A 15,977-nucleotide genomic window follows, 5' to 3' on the forward strand; every position below is an offset into this window, starting at 1 on the left:
GAATGAGTAATGAAAGTGCATGCTTTTTGCTACATATGAGCCTTTTGTGTCACATTCATTACATTTCTAAAAAATATCCAACTTTTCTGGTTTTCTTTTTTCACACTAATAATTCAGATTTCCTCTTTTAATTCCTGACTGAAAATTATATTCAATTACAGATAAAGTTGATGATAATACAGTATTCAGGATAAATTATAGATGTTATGAGCTGTAAATAGTGGCAGATCACAGAAATGTAAGCATTGCCATTTTAGTAGGTTAGAATTGTAATAGTGGAGGTGATGTCTTGCAGATTCTTTCTAAATTACTTCATAATAGGCTAATATTCAGAATGTCCTGATAGAATGTATACATGGCAGTTGATGGCTTCTTACAAGAGTTCTTTCTTAGGTAAACTTTATTATTATTATTTTTAAATTGTTTGTCTTCAAGTTATTTTGCCGACTTCCCTGATAGAAAAAGTAAAAGCAAAGTGATATTATATACTTACCTAAGATTATTAATGAAATCAAGGATTTCAGATTTTCAGACTATTGAAATGGATACTGTTATTCTTTATGGGTACAAGAATTCTTTTAGAAAGCATTATAAATTTGTGTTTTAAGAATACATTCATGTCCTTTGGGCCAGTGGTTCCCTTCAACAAGAAATGAATGTTGTTTCTTAAAGTGTGGTCTGAGACCACCCATAGCAGTAAAACCAAGGGTGTGTCTTAACACCCACTCCCTCCTCCCCACAAACACAGATTTCTATGATTCATCACAAAGACTAATGAATTGTAATCTCTGGAAGAGGAGATGACATTTGCATGTTAAATTTCCATTTTTAACAAGTTCTCTGTGGTGATTTTTATGTATACTACTACTTAAAAATCATTTGTTTAAATAATGATACATGCCCCTGAATTTGTTTTTAGGGGGAAAAATTAACTTTGCCTTTTATGTTTCTGTAATGTTAATTTGATAATTTATTTTCACCTCAAATTCATAGATCTAAGTAAGGAAATGTTAGGTGACTATCTTGGGAATTATATATAATTGAAAACAATATATATTGTAGTCAGAAGAACTATTGAGTGTTATTGCACAGTGAATCAAATAAGTAGAGGAACATAAAAATTAAATTCTAAGTGCTTTTGCTAAAATTTTTGATCAAGAAAATTTTATAAAGTTTAACTGTTTTTATTTTTTAGAGATCTTAGAAAATTCAAAGATGCCAAGAAGCAATTTGAAAAAGTCAGTGAAGAGAAAGAAAATGCACTAGTAAAAAATGCTCAAGTACAGAGAAACAAACAGCACGAAGTTGAAGAAGCCACAAACATTCTGACAGCAACAAGAAAATGTTTTCGACACATAGCCCTCGACTACGTTCTTCAGGTATATTTATTAAAAAATGCTTACTAGGTGGAGGGGGTCAACTGGGGATAAAAAGGGGACATCTGTCATACTTTCAACAGTAAAGATTAAGAAAAATGCTTAATGAACATGTCTTACTTTTGAGTGGTTGCACTGAAAATAATGTATTTTTTCAGTTTAAAATTAAACCAAAATTTGTGAAAAAATTCACTTGTTTGTATATCTGTCTCTGTGTGGATATGTATAACTCTGCTTGTGATTTCTTCCCCTTTAAGTTAACATTATACTTTCCTCCATTTAAAATGTTGTAAAAAGCATTTTTAATTGCTATATTTTATTTTGTGGAGTTGCTGTGTTAATTTAATTAATATTTGATTGAGACATTTTTAGTGTTGCCATTTTTACTGGCAGTAGTGAAAATATAGTTTTCAATAATTTTAAGTGGTGATAACATCTTTGCATACAGATCTTCCTTGCCACATTTCTGATTATTTCTTTAGGGTAGATTCTAGAGGTACTAAGGCTCACTGTATTGCCAAATGAAAAATATTTCTAGAAGTAGTATTCTCATGTTTTGTGTTAGGACTAGGTGCTGCTTTTTAAAACTAGAGATCAGTGTCTGGTAAGTTGCCTGGTGGTCTTCTGGTCCAAAGTATAATTGAAACCAATTTGAAGGTAATAGATCTCTAAAGAAATTTGAGAGAAATGTAAAATGAAGGCACACATTATACATTATTTCACATGTACATTATGTGTCCCTATAGATCATGGATGTTGTAAAACAGCAGTGAGTCCCCAGAAATTGTTGACTTAATGATGATCACAGAGTATTTCTTAAAGCAATACATAAATAACAGTATATAAGCTAGTGATTAAAAACTAATCAGATAACTTTGCAGAATAGTAGAAAGTGACTAAGATTTTTTTCTCTTAAGTTCCCGTTTAATGAGTGGAAAGTTAAATTTTAAAGGAGTGAAGTAAACTACCTTTATTAATGAAAGGCTTCTAGAAGAGAGTAGTCTTGTATGTTCTGTCTCCTGTTACCTACCTCCCATTCATATCACTTCCTGTGGTAGTATGAGTTCTCAGTCTTCCTATACCATTACACTAAAATGCTCATGCTAGTGTTATTCATTAGATACTTTTTAGTTTTTAGCCAACTTGACCGTTATGTTTTACTGGAAATTTAGGCCATACTCTCCTTGAAATATACTTTAATCTTGGTTTATCTTTAACCATTTTTAGATCATCATCTTCTGTTTCTTTTCCATTTCCACCATGGACTTCTCTCCTTTGCCCACCTTTTCACTCTCTTTTTCAGGTTTTATCTTTGTTTCTATTCTTTTCTGACTATAATTTCTCTGACAGTCTCATCATGCTCCCTTGCTTGAATTACCACCTTATAGAGATGACAAGATTCTTTTTTTTTTTTCTTTTCCACATAAGTACCTCATTCTTTTTGTGTCCAAAGCTTAAATCTTCTTCCTAAACAGCTTCTTTTTGTTCTTTCCTAACTGAATAGCAACACCCTCTTAAATCAAAGAAGTTCAGATTTGGAGAATTATATCAGATATTCCCCTCATCCTCAGCTACTATATCTAACAACCAAAACTGCCTTGAAAAGTTCTGTGTACCTCTTAAATCTGTTCTCTCACTCTTTTTTTTTAAAATATTTTTTTTTATTGATTTTTTACAGAGAGAAAGGGAGAGGGATAGAGAGTTAGAAACATTGATGAGAGAGAAACATCAATTCAGCTGCCTCCCGCACACTCCCTACTGAGGATGTGCCCGCAACCAAGGTACATGCCCTTGACCGGAATCGAACCTGGGACCCTTCAGTCCGCAGGCCGACGCTCTATTCACTGAGCCAAACAAGTTAGGGCTGTTCTCTCACTCTTGCTGTAGCCCTCACATAAGTTCTTACTGTTGTTTTTTTTCAATCTAGAGTATTAAGATGTTCTCATGCAGTTGATCTTTCTTGCATTGTTTTTACTACCCCCATTATTAGTTCATTCTCTGTTCTGTGGTCAGAGTTACTCAAACTTTTCCATGCAAAGTGAATTATTTTTGCCTCTGCCTCCTCTGTGCTGCACTAATATTGTCATACACATTGCTGTCGGAGCACTTAACCCATTTATTCTAATTATTTATTTATATGTCTTTTCTACTCCTAGATTGTATCCTTTCCCTCTAGTGTGGTGGTTGGAAAATAGGTAATACATGTTTTGTGAGAGAACGAATGGCTTAATTTTTTTTTTCTTAATCCTTACCCCAGGATATTTTTTTCCACAGATTTTTAGAGAAAGTGGAAGGGAGGAAGGAGGAGAAACAGCAATGTGAGAGAGACACATTAATTGGTTGCCTCCTGCACGTACAGTGAGTGGGGCAGGGATTGAACCTGAAACACAGGTACATGCCCTTCACTGGGAATTGAACCCACGACATTTTGGGGTATGGGCGGATGCTCTAAGCACTGATCAACATTGGCCAGGGCCAAATAGCTTGATTTTAAATTTAATTTGGGAAGGGGGATACAGCTAAAATATTCATTATTTTCAAACACATATAAATTTTCCATTTTCTTTGGTGTCCATCCAATAGTTTTGTTAAGAGTTCCAACTTCCCTTTAACTATTAGTTTGTTTGATTTTTCTGATGAGAACTGTTATGTCATTATATGGCCAAAGTGTTTTAGAGAATGTTAAGTAATAAATATCCAGATTTATAAAAGTTTTCATGATTTAGCTTCTCTAAATATTTGAATTTACTTTTTTTTCCCATTTGTTTTTTATTTGTATGTTTTTGTTTGTTTTTTGTTTTTAATCCTCACCTGAGGATATTTTTCCATTGATTTTTAGAGAAAGTAGAAAGGAGAGGGAGAGACAGAGAGAAACACTGATGTGAGAGAGACACATCAATTGGTTGCCTCCGGCATGCCCGGAACTGGGACCGGGACCAGGACCAGGACCAGGAACCTGCATCCGAGGTACGTGCCTTTGACCGGAATCGAACCCGGGACCCTTCATTCTGCAGGTTAACACTCTATCCACTGAGCCAAACCAGTGAGGCCTTGAATTTACTTTTATTCCCCCAAGTAAATGCTGTTTTTCATTGACAGGGCAAAAAAACAAACAAAACAAAGGCACTTTTAACATTTTTCAGAGTTTGAATAATAGGTTATCTGTAGCCTCTAATTTTACTTAGAATATTTGAAAGTTAATATTTTAGTTCTCAAAACTAAATAGGCCTTGAAAGAGATAAGCAGAAGAAACTAGGGCTTAGTTAAGCAAATATATTTGGGTATTTCTTGGTCTGTTTTTGTTTTCTGATCAGTGCTTTAAAATTATTTTATAAATTAACAGGCAGAATAATCAGAAGAACATATTAAAAAGGCAGGTATTCTGCAGTCTTTTGACAATATTAGTAAAAAGTGAATGATTCTTTTCAATGATTTTATTTTACTAAATTGATATATAATAACAGACAAAAATAAAATGTTTATGAATTTCTAGAGTTGGGAGACATACCACAAAATGCAAATTTCATAATTTACTGATCTTTTAGTAAGTTTAATCTAATTAAAATATTTATTTAAAATCTACTTAACAAATATTTATTGAGTACTTACTACATACCACTTGGAGAATAAACCTGGAAATAAGGCAAGGCCTTCATCTCACACAGCTACATTTTAGCTGGGGAAAAGACATACATAAGAAAATATAAGGGCCCTGGCTCAGTTGGTTGGGTGTCATCCTGTGTACCAAAAGGTTGCTGGTTGGATTCCTGGTCAGGGCACATTTCTGGTTTTCAGGTTTGATCCCCTGAAGGGGGTGTGCATGAGTCAGCTGATCAGTGTTCCACTCTCACATCAATGTTTCTTTTTCTTCCTCTCCCTTTTCTCTAAAAATTAATAAAAAAAATTTTTTTTAAATTAAACAAAAGAAGAACATATAAGGTAGTTAATGATTGCTATCCTATATAATAAAAGGCTAATATGTAAATCAATCAGAACGACCAGTTACTATGATGTGCACTGACCACCAGGGGGCAGACACTCAGTGCAGGAGCTTCCCCCTGATGGTCAGTGTGCTCTGTGGGAACACTGCTCAGCCAGAAGCCAGGCTCAAGGCTGGAGAGTAGAGTGACAGTGGCAGGAGCCTCTCCCGCCTCCACAGCAGCATTAAAGATGTCCGACTGATGGGCTTAGGCCCACTCCCTGTGGGCCTAAGCCCACAGTCAGACATCCCCCGAGGGCTCCTGGACTGCGAGAGGACATAGGCCAGGCTGAGGGACACCGCCCTCCCCCCCACCCCCCCAGTGCATGAATTTTGTGCACCTGGCCTCTAGTGAATAAAATAAATAGGGTTGATATACTAGAGAGAGTGTATGGGCCTACTTTAGACCTTTGTAAAGAGATAGTATTTAAACTGTCTTAACATGAAGTTCGAACAGCCAGTATGCAGGCATTGAGGTGGGAGTAGTATTGGGTTGTGGTTGAACACAAAAGGGGAAAGTGGCCCTGGCTGGCTTGGCTCAGTGGATAGAGCGCTGGCCTGCGGACTGAAGGGTTGCCGGTTCGATTCCAGTCAAGGGCATATGCCTAGTTTGCAGGCTCGATCCCCAGTGTGGGGTGTGCAGGAGGCATTCGATCAATGATCCTCTCTCATCATTGATGTTTCTATCTCTCTCTCCCTTCCTCTCTGAAATCAATAAAAATATATTAAAGAAAAAAGGGGAAAGTGGTAGAAAAGTAGGTTGGCGAGGTAGGCGGGGTCAATCACAAAGGATCTTGAAGGCTGTGGTAGGGAGTTGGAAAATTTTAAGCTAGATGGAACATGATCTTATTTACATTTAAAAAAGATCACTCTGGTTGCTGAATGGATTGTAGGAAGTCAAGAGTTGAAACACTAGTTCATAGACTATTGCAGTAGTCTAGAAGAGATATGATGGTGGTTGATGATAGTGGTAAAAGTGATGACAGTTTCATTAGGATATATGTTGAAAGGTCTTGATGAGCAAATCAGGTAAGAAAGGTGGGGAAAAGATGGAATTCTAAGAAATTTAAATATCTATCAAAATGATAGTTTTAGTACTATAATATTATGATTTAAACTCAGCCAATTTTTCTTTGAGATCAAAAATGGATTAGAATTTCATTGGTATGTTTGTCCTAATAGTTTTCACAAAAAGTAGGGTGAAGGGTGAAAATTTTGAATTTTGTTTTTATTTACTTTTTAGGAGAAATGTTAAATAACAACTTTTACAATATTGCATTATGGATTCGTTTTTAAAATAACGAATGATTAACCAAGTGTATTTTCCTTCAGATTAATGTCCTTCAATCAAAAAGGAGATCAGAAATCCTAAAATCAGTAAGATATTTATTGAAATGATGTTTTAAATATTTTAATATGAAATTACATGTACATATTTAAGTGTTTAAAGAAGCGTGTGTATGTGTGTGTGTGTATATATTTATTCCAGGTTTATAATTAATCTTTTTATTTATCTTTTTGTACTAATTATATGTCATCCACTTTTTTGTCTCTGTCATCTTAGAGTTATTTGTGTGTGTCTCATCACTTAATACACTGATCTCCTTAAATCAGACTTTTAAATATTTAAGATTCAGGGCATACATAGTCAGCATTTAGAGAATTTTTTCCCTAGGGTTGCTGATATGTATCAGCCTTTAGGTTTGTTCTTTGGTGTGCAGTTAGAAAACAAATAGGATGAAAATTAAGGATCACTTTTTTCCCCCTTAGCTTCTGCACCCATGTTGACATTGATTTTTTTTTCTTATTTTTTGTTTTAAAGTTAGTAAGTAAATGGGCAGGGAATGGTAGTGATATGGCATTACACTTTTATATTTTGAAAATCTTAGAAATAATTTTTCCTGTCTGACTTCGTTCACTGACACAATTTTTTTTTCTCTGAAAGGGTATACTTAAATTGCTCTTCATTCTTATCCCTATGTATATTTTTCCTAAATTTTGTGTATCCTATATAATAAAAGAGAAACATGCAAATTAACCATCCCTCCCCCCCCCCTCAAGCCACGCCCACAAGCCAATCAGGAGCGAGTATGCAAATTAACCCAACTAAGATGGCGGCGGCCACAGGGCTGGAGCAAGCAGGAGGCTTGGGTTGCCCCAGCGATGGAGGAAGCCAAGCTTCCTGCCTGCCCTGGCTGGCCCTCGGCTCCACTCAAGGCTACAAAGTTTCAATTATACAAGATAAATAAATCCCAGAAAAAAAAGAAAAAAAAAAAGAGGCTGGGAGCTTGGGTCGCCATGGGACGTGGGCAGCCTGAAAACGGCCATCAGCCCCTCACCCAGGCTGGCCAGGCACCTCAGTGGGATCCCTACCCTGATCCGGGACATCCTTCAGGGAAAACCAGTTGGCCCCCACCAGTCACCAGGCCTTTATCCTATATAATAAAAGGGTAATATGCAAATTGACCCTAACAGCAGAACAACTGGGAATGACTGGTCACTATGACACACACTGACCATCAGGGATCAGATGCTCAATGCAGGAGCTGCTCCCTCGTGGTCAGTGCGCTCCCACAGGGGGAGCTCTGCTCAGCCACAAGCCAGGCTGACAACTGACAGCACAGCAGGCCTAAGCCAGCAGGTGGACATCCCCCGAGGGGTCCCAGACTTCAAGAGGGCACAGGGACCCCCCCCGAGTGCACACATTTTTGTGCACCAGGCCTCTAATATAGATATATTTGTTATTTTTTAATCTGATAATTACATTTTACTTTTGGTTTACATCTACCTCCTCCGATTGAGAGTAATGTATGTTAGTTATAGGAAATTGGAAAATAAAATGCATGAAGAAATAAATAAAAATACTTATAAATCTTACCACCAAGGGAGAACCACTGTTAATATCTTGGTTTATATCTTTGTCTTTTTTCCTCTTTTTCTGTATGTATGTATGTATATGTGAACATTCCTCTATACTTTTTAAAAATTGCATTTAATTTTTTAAAGAAAATAGGAATAATTTCTGTATACTGTTTCATCACTTTCTTTTTTCACTAATACACTCCAAAATCATCAGATGCCATTAAATATTTTTTATGCAATGATGACTTTTGTTGCCAGGCAGAGCTCCACCATGCGAATTTAGGAGGGGTGAGCAAACTTTTATTTTTGAAGGGCTAGGTAGTAAATATGTTAGGTTTTGTGAGCAATATGGTCTGTTTCACATCTACTCAAGCTGTGCTGCTGTTATCAGAAAGCAGCCATAGATAATATATAAATGAATGACATGGCTATGTTCTAATAAAACTTTATGGACATGGAAATTTTAATTTCATATAATTTTCATGCATCATGAATTTGATGTCTTTTCATTTTCTTTCAACCATTTCAAAATGTAAAACCATTGTTAGCTCATAAGCCATCAAAATACAATTGGTAGATATAGTTTGCTAATCATAGGTTGCTGACCTTGAATATGCCATACATTAACTTCACTCATTAATGGATTTTTAAGTAATTTTCATGTTTTTGACATTAAAGTATAACATTATAATGATTGTTCAAATGAATAATATGATTATTTCCTTAGTATAAATAAAAACAAGAGATTACTTAGTCAAAGGGTATAAACCAGGGGTCCTCAAACTTTTTAAACAGGGGGCCAGTTCACTGTCCCTCAGACCATTGGAGGGCCGGACTATAGTTTAAAAAAAAATTATGAACAAATTCCTATGCACACTGCACATATCTTATTTTGAAGTAAAAAAACAAAACGGGAACAAATACAATATTTGTATTTGCATGTGGCCCGCGGGCCGTAGTTTGAGGACCCCTGGTATAAACACTTATTAGGACTTAAAAAAAATACTGTCAAATTTCAAGGGTTGCACAACATTTCCACTAGTAGTGTGTGCACTTAAACATTTCCCCATCTTTTACCAATGCTGGGTATTAGTTATAATTGGGTAGATAATGTGATATGATTGTTCAATTTTACTTTTATTTAATTCAAATGAATTTGAACAGTTTTTCCATATATTTTTTGTCCACTTGAGTTCCTTATTTATGTCCTTTGTCTCTTTATCTTTTGGCATGTTTATCTTTTTTATACTGATTTATAACCTCTCTTATGTATTAAGACTATTAACCCTTTGTCATGTGTTGTTTTCCTAGTTCATCATTTATTTTTTTAATATGCATATGAGTTTTGATGTGCTGGCATATTTTACATTTTTATGTAGTTGTAGCTATTAATATACCCCCTTTTAAAATATAATTCAGTGTTTTTTATAATATTCACAGAGTTGTTAAATCATCTTTTAGTGAGCTTTGTCTTTGGGTATTATTTAATTGTTTTTTTCTCTTTAAAATTTTCTTTTGAAGAATTCTTAAGTACTATGAACCTTATGATCTATTTTAGATTTCAGAGAATTAAACATGGGTCATCTTGCTAAAAATAACATGGTTGTTAGAGGATTCTTTTAATATTGATTATTTGATTGAATTGTTTATTTCTTTCTCATGTGCCAACTTAACTAATAAAAGTAGAGGTGATTTTTCTCTCATGTATAGGTAAAATATAAGAAATTTGGAAAAAAATCTCAATCCATTAATGACATTTTAGATTTTTGGAATGAGTAGAAAGAAACCTCCATAGCAAAGTCTGTTGACTCATTTTATTTTGGTTTCTTGAGCAAATATGAGCATTCCCCTACTTTGGATTGTGCTTGGTAATCTAGTAGGTTGTAAAGTGTTTGTGATGGTTTTGTTTTATTTTGAGTACTTCATATTTCTCCTTTTAATCTTTTAATGTCTTATTTTCAGTTTAAGTTTTTACCAGTGAATTTGGTTGAAAGTCACAGAGATATTTCATAGCGTACCTAGGAATTTGGTGGAGCTATTGAAAACTTGATTCTTCGAACTATTACTATGAAAATTTTGATCATTTGGATATAGTCCAAACAACTAAAATTTGGTGCATTGTTAAAATTTTGAGCTGTTTAGATATTTCTTTTAAATAAAAATTGTCATATTTGTAAGTATTTCTAAAACACTCTTTTTTATACATATTATTTCTTCTTAAAAATATTTTTTTATTCATTTTAAAGAGAGAGGAAGAGAGAGGGACAGAGAGATAGAAACATCGATGAGAGAGACACATCGATCGGCTGCCTCTTGCACACTCCCCACTGGGGATCAAGCCCTCAACCCAGGCATGTGCCCTCACCAGGAATTGAACTGGGGTCCTCTTGGTTCATGGGTCGACACTCAACCACTGAGCCATACCAACCAGGCTCTAAAATACTCTTTTAAGAAAAATGATCCAGTTTAATTTTAAATAGGTTTGATATTTTGGTCTCTTGTGGAATAATTTCAAACATTAGGTAGGATAAGGATTTTTAAGAATTTTGAATTGTTTATCTAAGAATTGATTTTAAAATGCTAATCTTTTTTTCTTCTATTAGATGTTATCCTTTATGTATGCCCACTTGGCCTTCTTTCATCAAGGATATGATCTATTTAGTGAACTTGGGCCCTACATGAAGGACCTTGGTGCACAGGTATACTCTTGATTCTTTGTTATACACTGACATATGAATTTTTAAAAATTGAGATATAGTTGACATATAACATATTACTTGAAGGTATATAATAAAGTGATTTTATACACACACACACACACACACACACACACAAAAGATCATCATAAGTCTAATTAATATCCATCACTCCCTATAGTTTTAAATCTTTTCCTCTTGATGAGAACTTTAAAGATCTATTCTCATATCAACTTCAAATATATAATACAGTATTATTTACTATAGTCACCATGCTGTACATTACATTACAGGACTTATTTTTTTATTTTTTTAAAATATATTTTATTGATTTTTTACAGAGAGGAAGGGAGAGAGATAGAGAGTTAGAAACATCGATGAGAGAGAAACATCGATCAGCCGCCTCCTGCACACCTCCTATTGGGGATGTGCCTGCAACCAAGGTACATGCCCTTGGCCGGAATCGAACCTGGGACCTTTCAGTCCACAGGTCGACGCTCCATCCACTGAGCCAAACCGGTTAGGGCTGCAGGACTTATTTTATAACTGAAAGTTTGTAGCTTTTGACCCTCTTTACCCATTTTGCTCATCTCCTATTCCGCTTTTGGCAACCTCCAAACTGCTTTCTGTATCTATGAGTTTGGGTTTTTTAGTTTGTTTGTTTTTTAGATTCTACATATCATATGGTATTTATCTTTCTCTGACGTATTTCACTTAGCATAAAGCCCTCAAGGCCTATCCGTGTCCTAAATGGCAGAATTTTTTTTTTCCCTTTAAAGAATAGTTTATTGATTTTTAGAGAGGAAGGAAGAGGGGGAGAGAGAGAAACATCAATGTGATAGCACCAGAAACATCATCTATCCGATGCCTTTTGCATGCCCCCTCCCAGGAATGCAGCCTGCAACCCCGGCAATGCCCTTGACCAAGAATAGAATTGGTAACCTCCTGGTGCATAGAACTATGCTCAACCAACCAACTGAGCCACACAGGCCAGGATTCTTTTTTTTTTTCTTTTTTTTTTTTTAAATGGCTGAAAAATATTTCATTTCATATATATGGCATATTTTCTTTATCCATTCATCCATCATTGGACACAGAAGTTGTTTCCATGTCTTGGCTATTATAAATAATGCTGCAATGGACATGGGGATGCAGATACCTTTTTGAGTGTCTTCAGATAAATACCCAGAAGTGGAATTGCTGGAACATATGGTAGTCCTATTTTTATTTTTTGAGAAACCTTCATACTATTTTCTATACTGGCTGTATCAGTTTACATTCCTACCAACAGTGTACAAGGGTTCCTTTTTCTCTACATTCTTGCCAACCTTTGTTATCTCTTGTCTTTTTGATAATAGCCATTCTAACAGGTATGAGGTAATAATCTCATTATGGTTTTGATTTGCATTTCCCTGATGATTGGTGACATTGCATACCTTGTCATGCACTTTTTGGCCATCTGCATGCCTTCAATGGAAAAATGTCTGTTCAGATCCTTTGCCTGTTTTAAATTGGATTGTTTGGGTTTTTTTGCTATTGAATTATATGCATTCTTTATATATTTTGGATATTAACCGCTTATCAGATATTGGATTTGCAGGTACTTCCTGCCATTTGATAGGTTGCCTTCTCATTTTATTGATGGTTTCCTTTGCTGTGCAAAACGTTTTTAGTTTGATGTAGTCTCACTTATTTATTTTTGCTTTTGTTGCCTTTGCTCTGATGTTTGTATTTTAAAAGAAATTTAGCATATTAGGGAATTTAATATTCTCTTACTTAATGAAGAAGTTGGATGCTACAGCAGATTTATGTAGGATTAAATGTGTAACCAAAAATGAGATTAAAGTTAAAAAATTTTATAGAAAGTATATGAGAGTACTAAAAAGGAGAATTTAAAAACATAGTGTCTGTTTTACAGTATACATGATTTAGTTTTCTTTTTAAAAAAATATTTTTATTGATTTCAGAGAGGAAGGAAGAGGGAGAGATAGAAACATCAATGATGAGAGAGAATCACTAATTGGCCGCCACCTGTATGCCCCCTAATGGGGATCAAGCCCGCAACCTGGGCATGTGTCCCTGACCGGAATCGAATCCGGGACCCCTCAATCCATGGGCCGACACTCTACCCACTGAGTCAAACAGGCCAGGGCTAGTTTTCTTTTCTTACATTTGGAAAATTGAGTTACTGTCTTAATTGATTTTTCATTTGAGTTATAGCTTTTTGTTTTAAAAAATGTTGTATTTTGCTATTTTGAATAATAAAATTTTAGAAGTTTAAGATTATAGAACTTTGTGAACTTTTTCATTTTATATAAATACATGAACATGCGTGAATTATACATATATAAGACTATTATAGAAATTTCAGTATGTTCAAATTATTTTTGATACATGATCAGAACTTTATATTAGATCTGTTCTGGGACATTTTTTCTTGTTGATTGGTGAACTCTCCAGATTTAATAGTATCAACTTTTAGGTGATTATTTTCTTTTCCATATGGTTCTGGTTACTTTTTTGAGGAAAGGAAATTAAAGATGGAAACTAGAGTTTAGGAAAATGGGGAAAAAGGTAATAGTGGGATCAGAATTACATTCAATGAGCAAAAATATATATGGTCCATGCTCATGTGTGTTGGGGTGGTGTTAGGGAGGGATGGTGTACAGGGCATATGCCATGAGTTAGAGTGATACTGTGTTCTGCCTCTAAAGAACTTAATTTATTGGAAGAAACCAACAAGTTACCAGACTGTTATTCTCTGTGCTAAGTGCCCTGTCTGGGTATATAAATTGAGATTAGGTTTGTTTGCAATATGATAAAAAACTGAAAAGTAGTAGCCTCAATAATATAGAACTTTATTTCTCATATTTAAAGTCAAAGAAAGGTCTGATATGGTAGTCACTTGGTCTTCAGCCTGTTAAACTCATAATGTTCAGTACTAATAGAAACATGGGGTACTTCCTGTTGTGCTCCAAACTCTTTGTTCCTGATACAGGTCAAGCATCTAGGAGTCAAGACTGCTAGTCTTCACATCTCCCCAGCTCATACCTCCCCTAACTCTCCTCCATGTTGACAAATACTATTTTTCCTTAATACTTCTCCAACAGATTAGGAGGGGGAATTTTCCCTCTTTCTGCTGCAATAGCAGTGGAGTGGAATGCAGAAGCAGAATTTACTACCAGTTTGACAGGCAGAAAAGCATCACTTGCATTGCAGTACTGTGTGGAAGGTACATGCCCTCAAGTTTATAGATATTAGGTTGAATTTTGGAGGTTTCCCTGTACTGCACTTCAATCTGAATGAACGAATATTATTTATATACTATTCAATTAAAGGCTATAAAACCATGGGATAAGGATTATTCAGTATAGGAAACTATTGAGGACAAACATTTTCCTAGTGTAGCATGTATCAGCATTACCCATTAAATCAGTGTTATATGTCACTAAGGTATGTATGTATTAGATCCTATAGTGGAGTAGTATAGTTACTATCTAAATAAAGTATTTTACAGTAGTGACAGTTCTGTTTCAGTGTTTTCTTTGATTCTTTATTACTATTCAGTGATATTAAGAATCTGTGGCCAGAATATTCTCCTGTAAAAAAAAAAACCAAACAAAATAAAACAACCCCACATCATTTGTGATACAGAGTGAATAAAGGATCAAATAGTTTTTTTTAAATTAATTAATTTTATCTTTATTGTTGAAAATATTAAAGATGTTCCCCCTCTTCCCCCTATTCACCCCCTCCACTATGCTTCTGCCCTGCCCCAGGCCTTCACCACACTATTGTCTGTGTCCATGGGTTATGCATATATGCATATAAGTTTTTTGGTTAATCTCTTCCAGCCCCACCATCCCCCCTTCCCTCTGAGATTCATCAGTCTGTTCCATGCTTCTGTGTCTCTTCAGATAGTTTTTAAGAAGGCCTTTATCCAATTTAGTTTTTAAAGCGTATCAATTAAAGCATTTGGATATTTTAGTACTTTAACTTCCTCCATATTCCATTTATATTTTTATTTATTCATTTATCACACATTAATCAGTTAGAGGTGATGGGGGAGGGGGTGGTCGTCCAAAGATGAAATGACATTCATCACAGTCTAGAAGAGTCAAACCACATAATAGAGTATTTATAACCCAATTGTTTGTTATTCTAGCAAAGAGGAGTTCAAGAAGTCAGTGAATTTGTCTTCATACTGGAAATCAGATATTTCTCTTCATGGAAGTTCATTTTTTCTGATGGAAAGGAACAAGAAAGAAATGGGATTTTATGATTTTATTTTGTGATTTTTGAGCTTTAAAAAACACTTAAAAATTGGTAATTTTATACCCTGGTCTTAAGAATAATTACTACTTTATTACTATTTTTTAGCTTTCTTTTTTCTATGAATTATTTTTTCTAGCTTAGATTTGATTATAATATTAGGAAGCCAACTTGAAAACAGGAAGTATCTTATCCTGGTGAACTTCTGAGAGCTGCCATGTACTAGCTTAGCTGCTATTTTTTGCTATTGCAGAAAAAAAATCACCCGTGTATCTTCTTTCTATCTTTGATTGTAACTACCAGAATTGCTGAGTGGGTCAGCAGGCAATTGAAGCTGGAGTCATTTTCCTTGTTCAAGGAGTGAACAAGTTATCTCTGTTGTATTCTTAACCAGGCATCCTGTCACATTTGTTTGAAGCATGGTTATTCTTAGAAACATTTTCCTTAGAGTTATGGACCTTTTCAAGGAGGATTTGATACTAGAAAACAAAATAAAACAAAAACATCTCCAATTCAAAGTTATAGCCAAAATGCTTTCTTAAAGTTCATTTAAATTGACTTACTGGGACTATGCTTATAAAAATAAGCATACCGTTTTTTTAAAGTCTATATAATTTTCTCTTTTCCCCCCTTTGTAGTTGGATCGACTGGTTGTGGATGCAGCAAAAGAGAAAAGAGAGATGGAGCAAAAACATTCCACCATTCAACAAAAGGTAGCTGAGGGGAAAAGTTAAAGGATATTAATTTCCATTTTACTCAATTGTTTGAGTATTGGTTTTTAGCAAGATACCG

The 15,977-nt window shown here is 34.8% G+C and overlaps 1 protein-coding gene across 3 annotated transcripts in view; it reads left to right on the plus strand.

Moving 5' to 3' along the window:
* Window positions 1-15,977, plus strand: part of ACAP2 (ArfGAP with coiled-coil, ankyrin repeat and PH domains 2) — a 147,018-nt gene that overhangs the window by 80,288 nt on the left and 50,753 nt on the right. For all 3 annotated transcript variants that reach the window (XM_014545310.1, XM_014545311.1, XM_014545312.1), the window contains exons 6-9: window positions 1,196-1,379; window positions 6,688-6,732; window positions 10,821-10,916; window positions 15,824-15,898. In XM_014545310.1, coding sequence (XP_014400796.1) covers window positions 1,196-1,379; window positions 6,688-6,732; window positions 10,821-10,916; window positions 15,824-15,898 — 400 coding nt within the window. The remainder of the gene's footprint in view (window positions 1-1,195; window positions 1,380-6,687; window positions 6,733-10,820; window positions 10,917-15,823; window positions 15,899-15,977) is intronic.

Source organism: Myotis brandtii, unplaced genomic scaffold (assembly GCF_000412655.1).
Source record: "Myotis brandtii unplaced genomic scaffold, ASM41265v1 scaffold4, whole genome shotgun sequence".
In the NCBI taxonomy this organism is placed as follows: domain Eukaryota; kingdom Metazoa; phylum Chordata; class Mammalia; order Chiroptera; family Vespertilionidae; genus Myotis; species Myotis brandtii.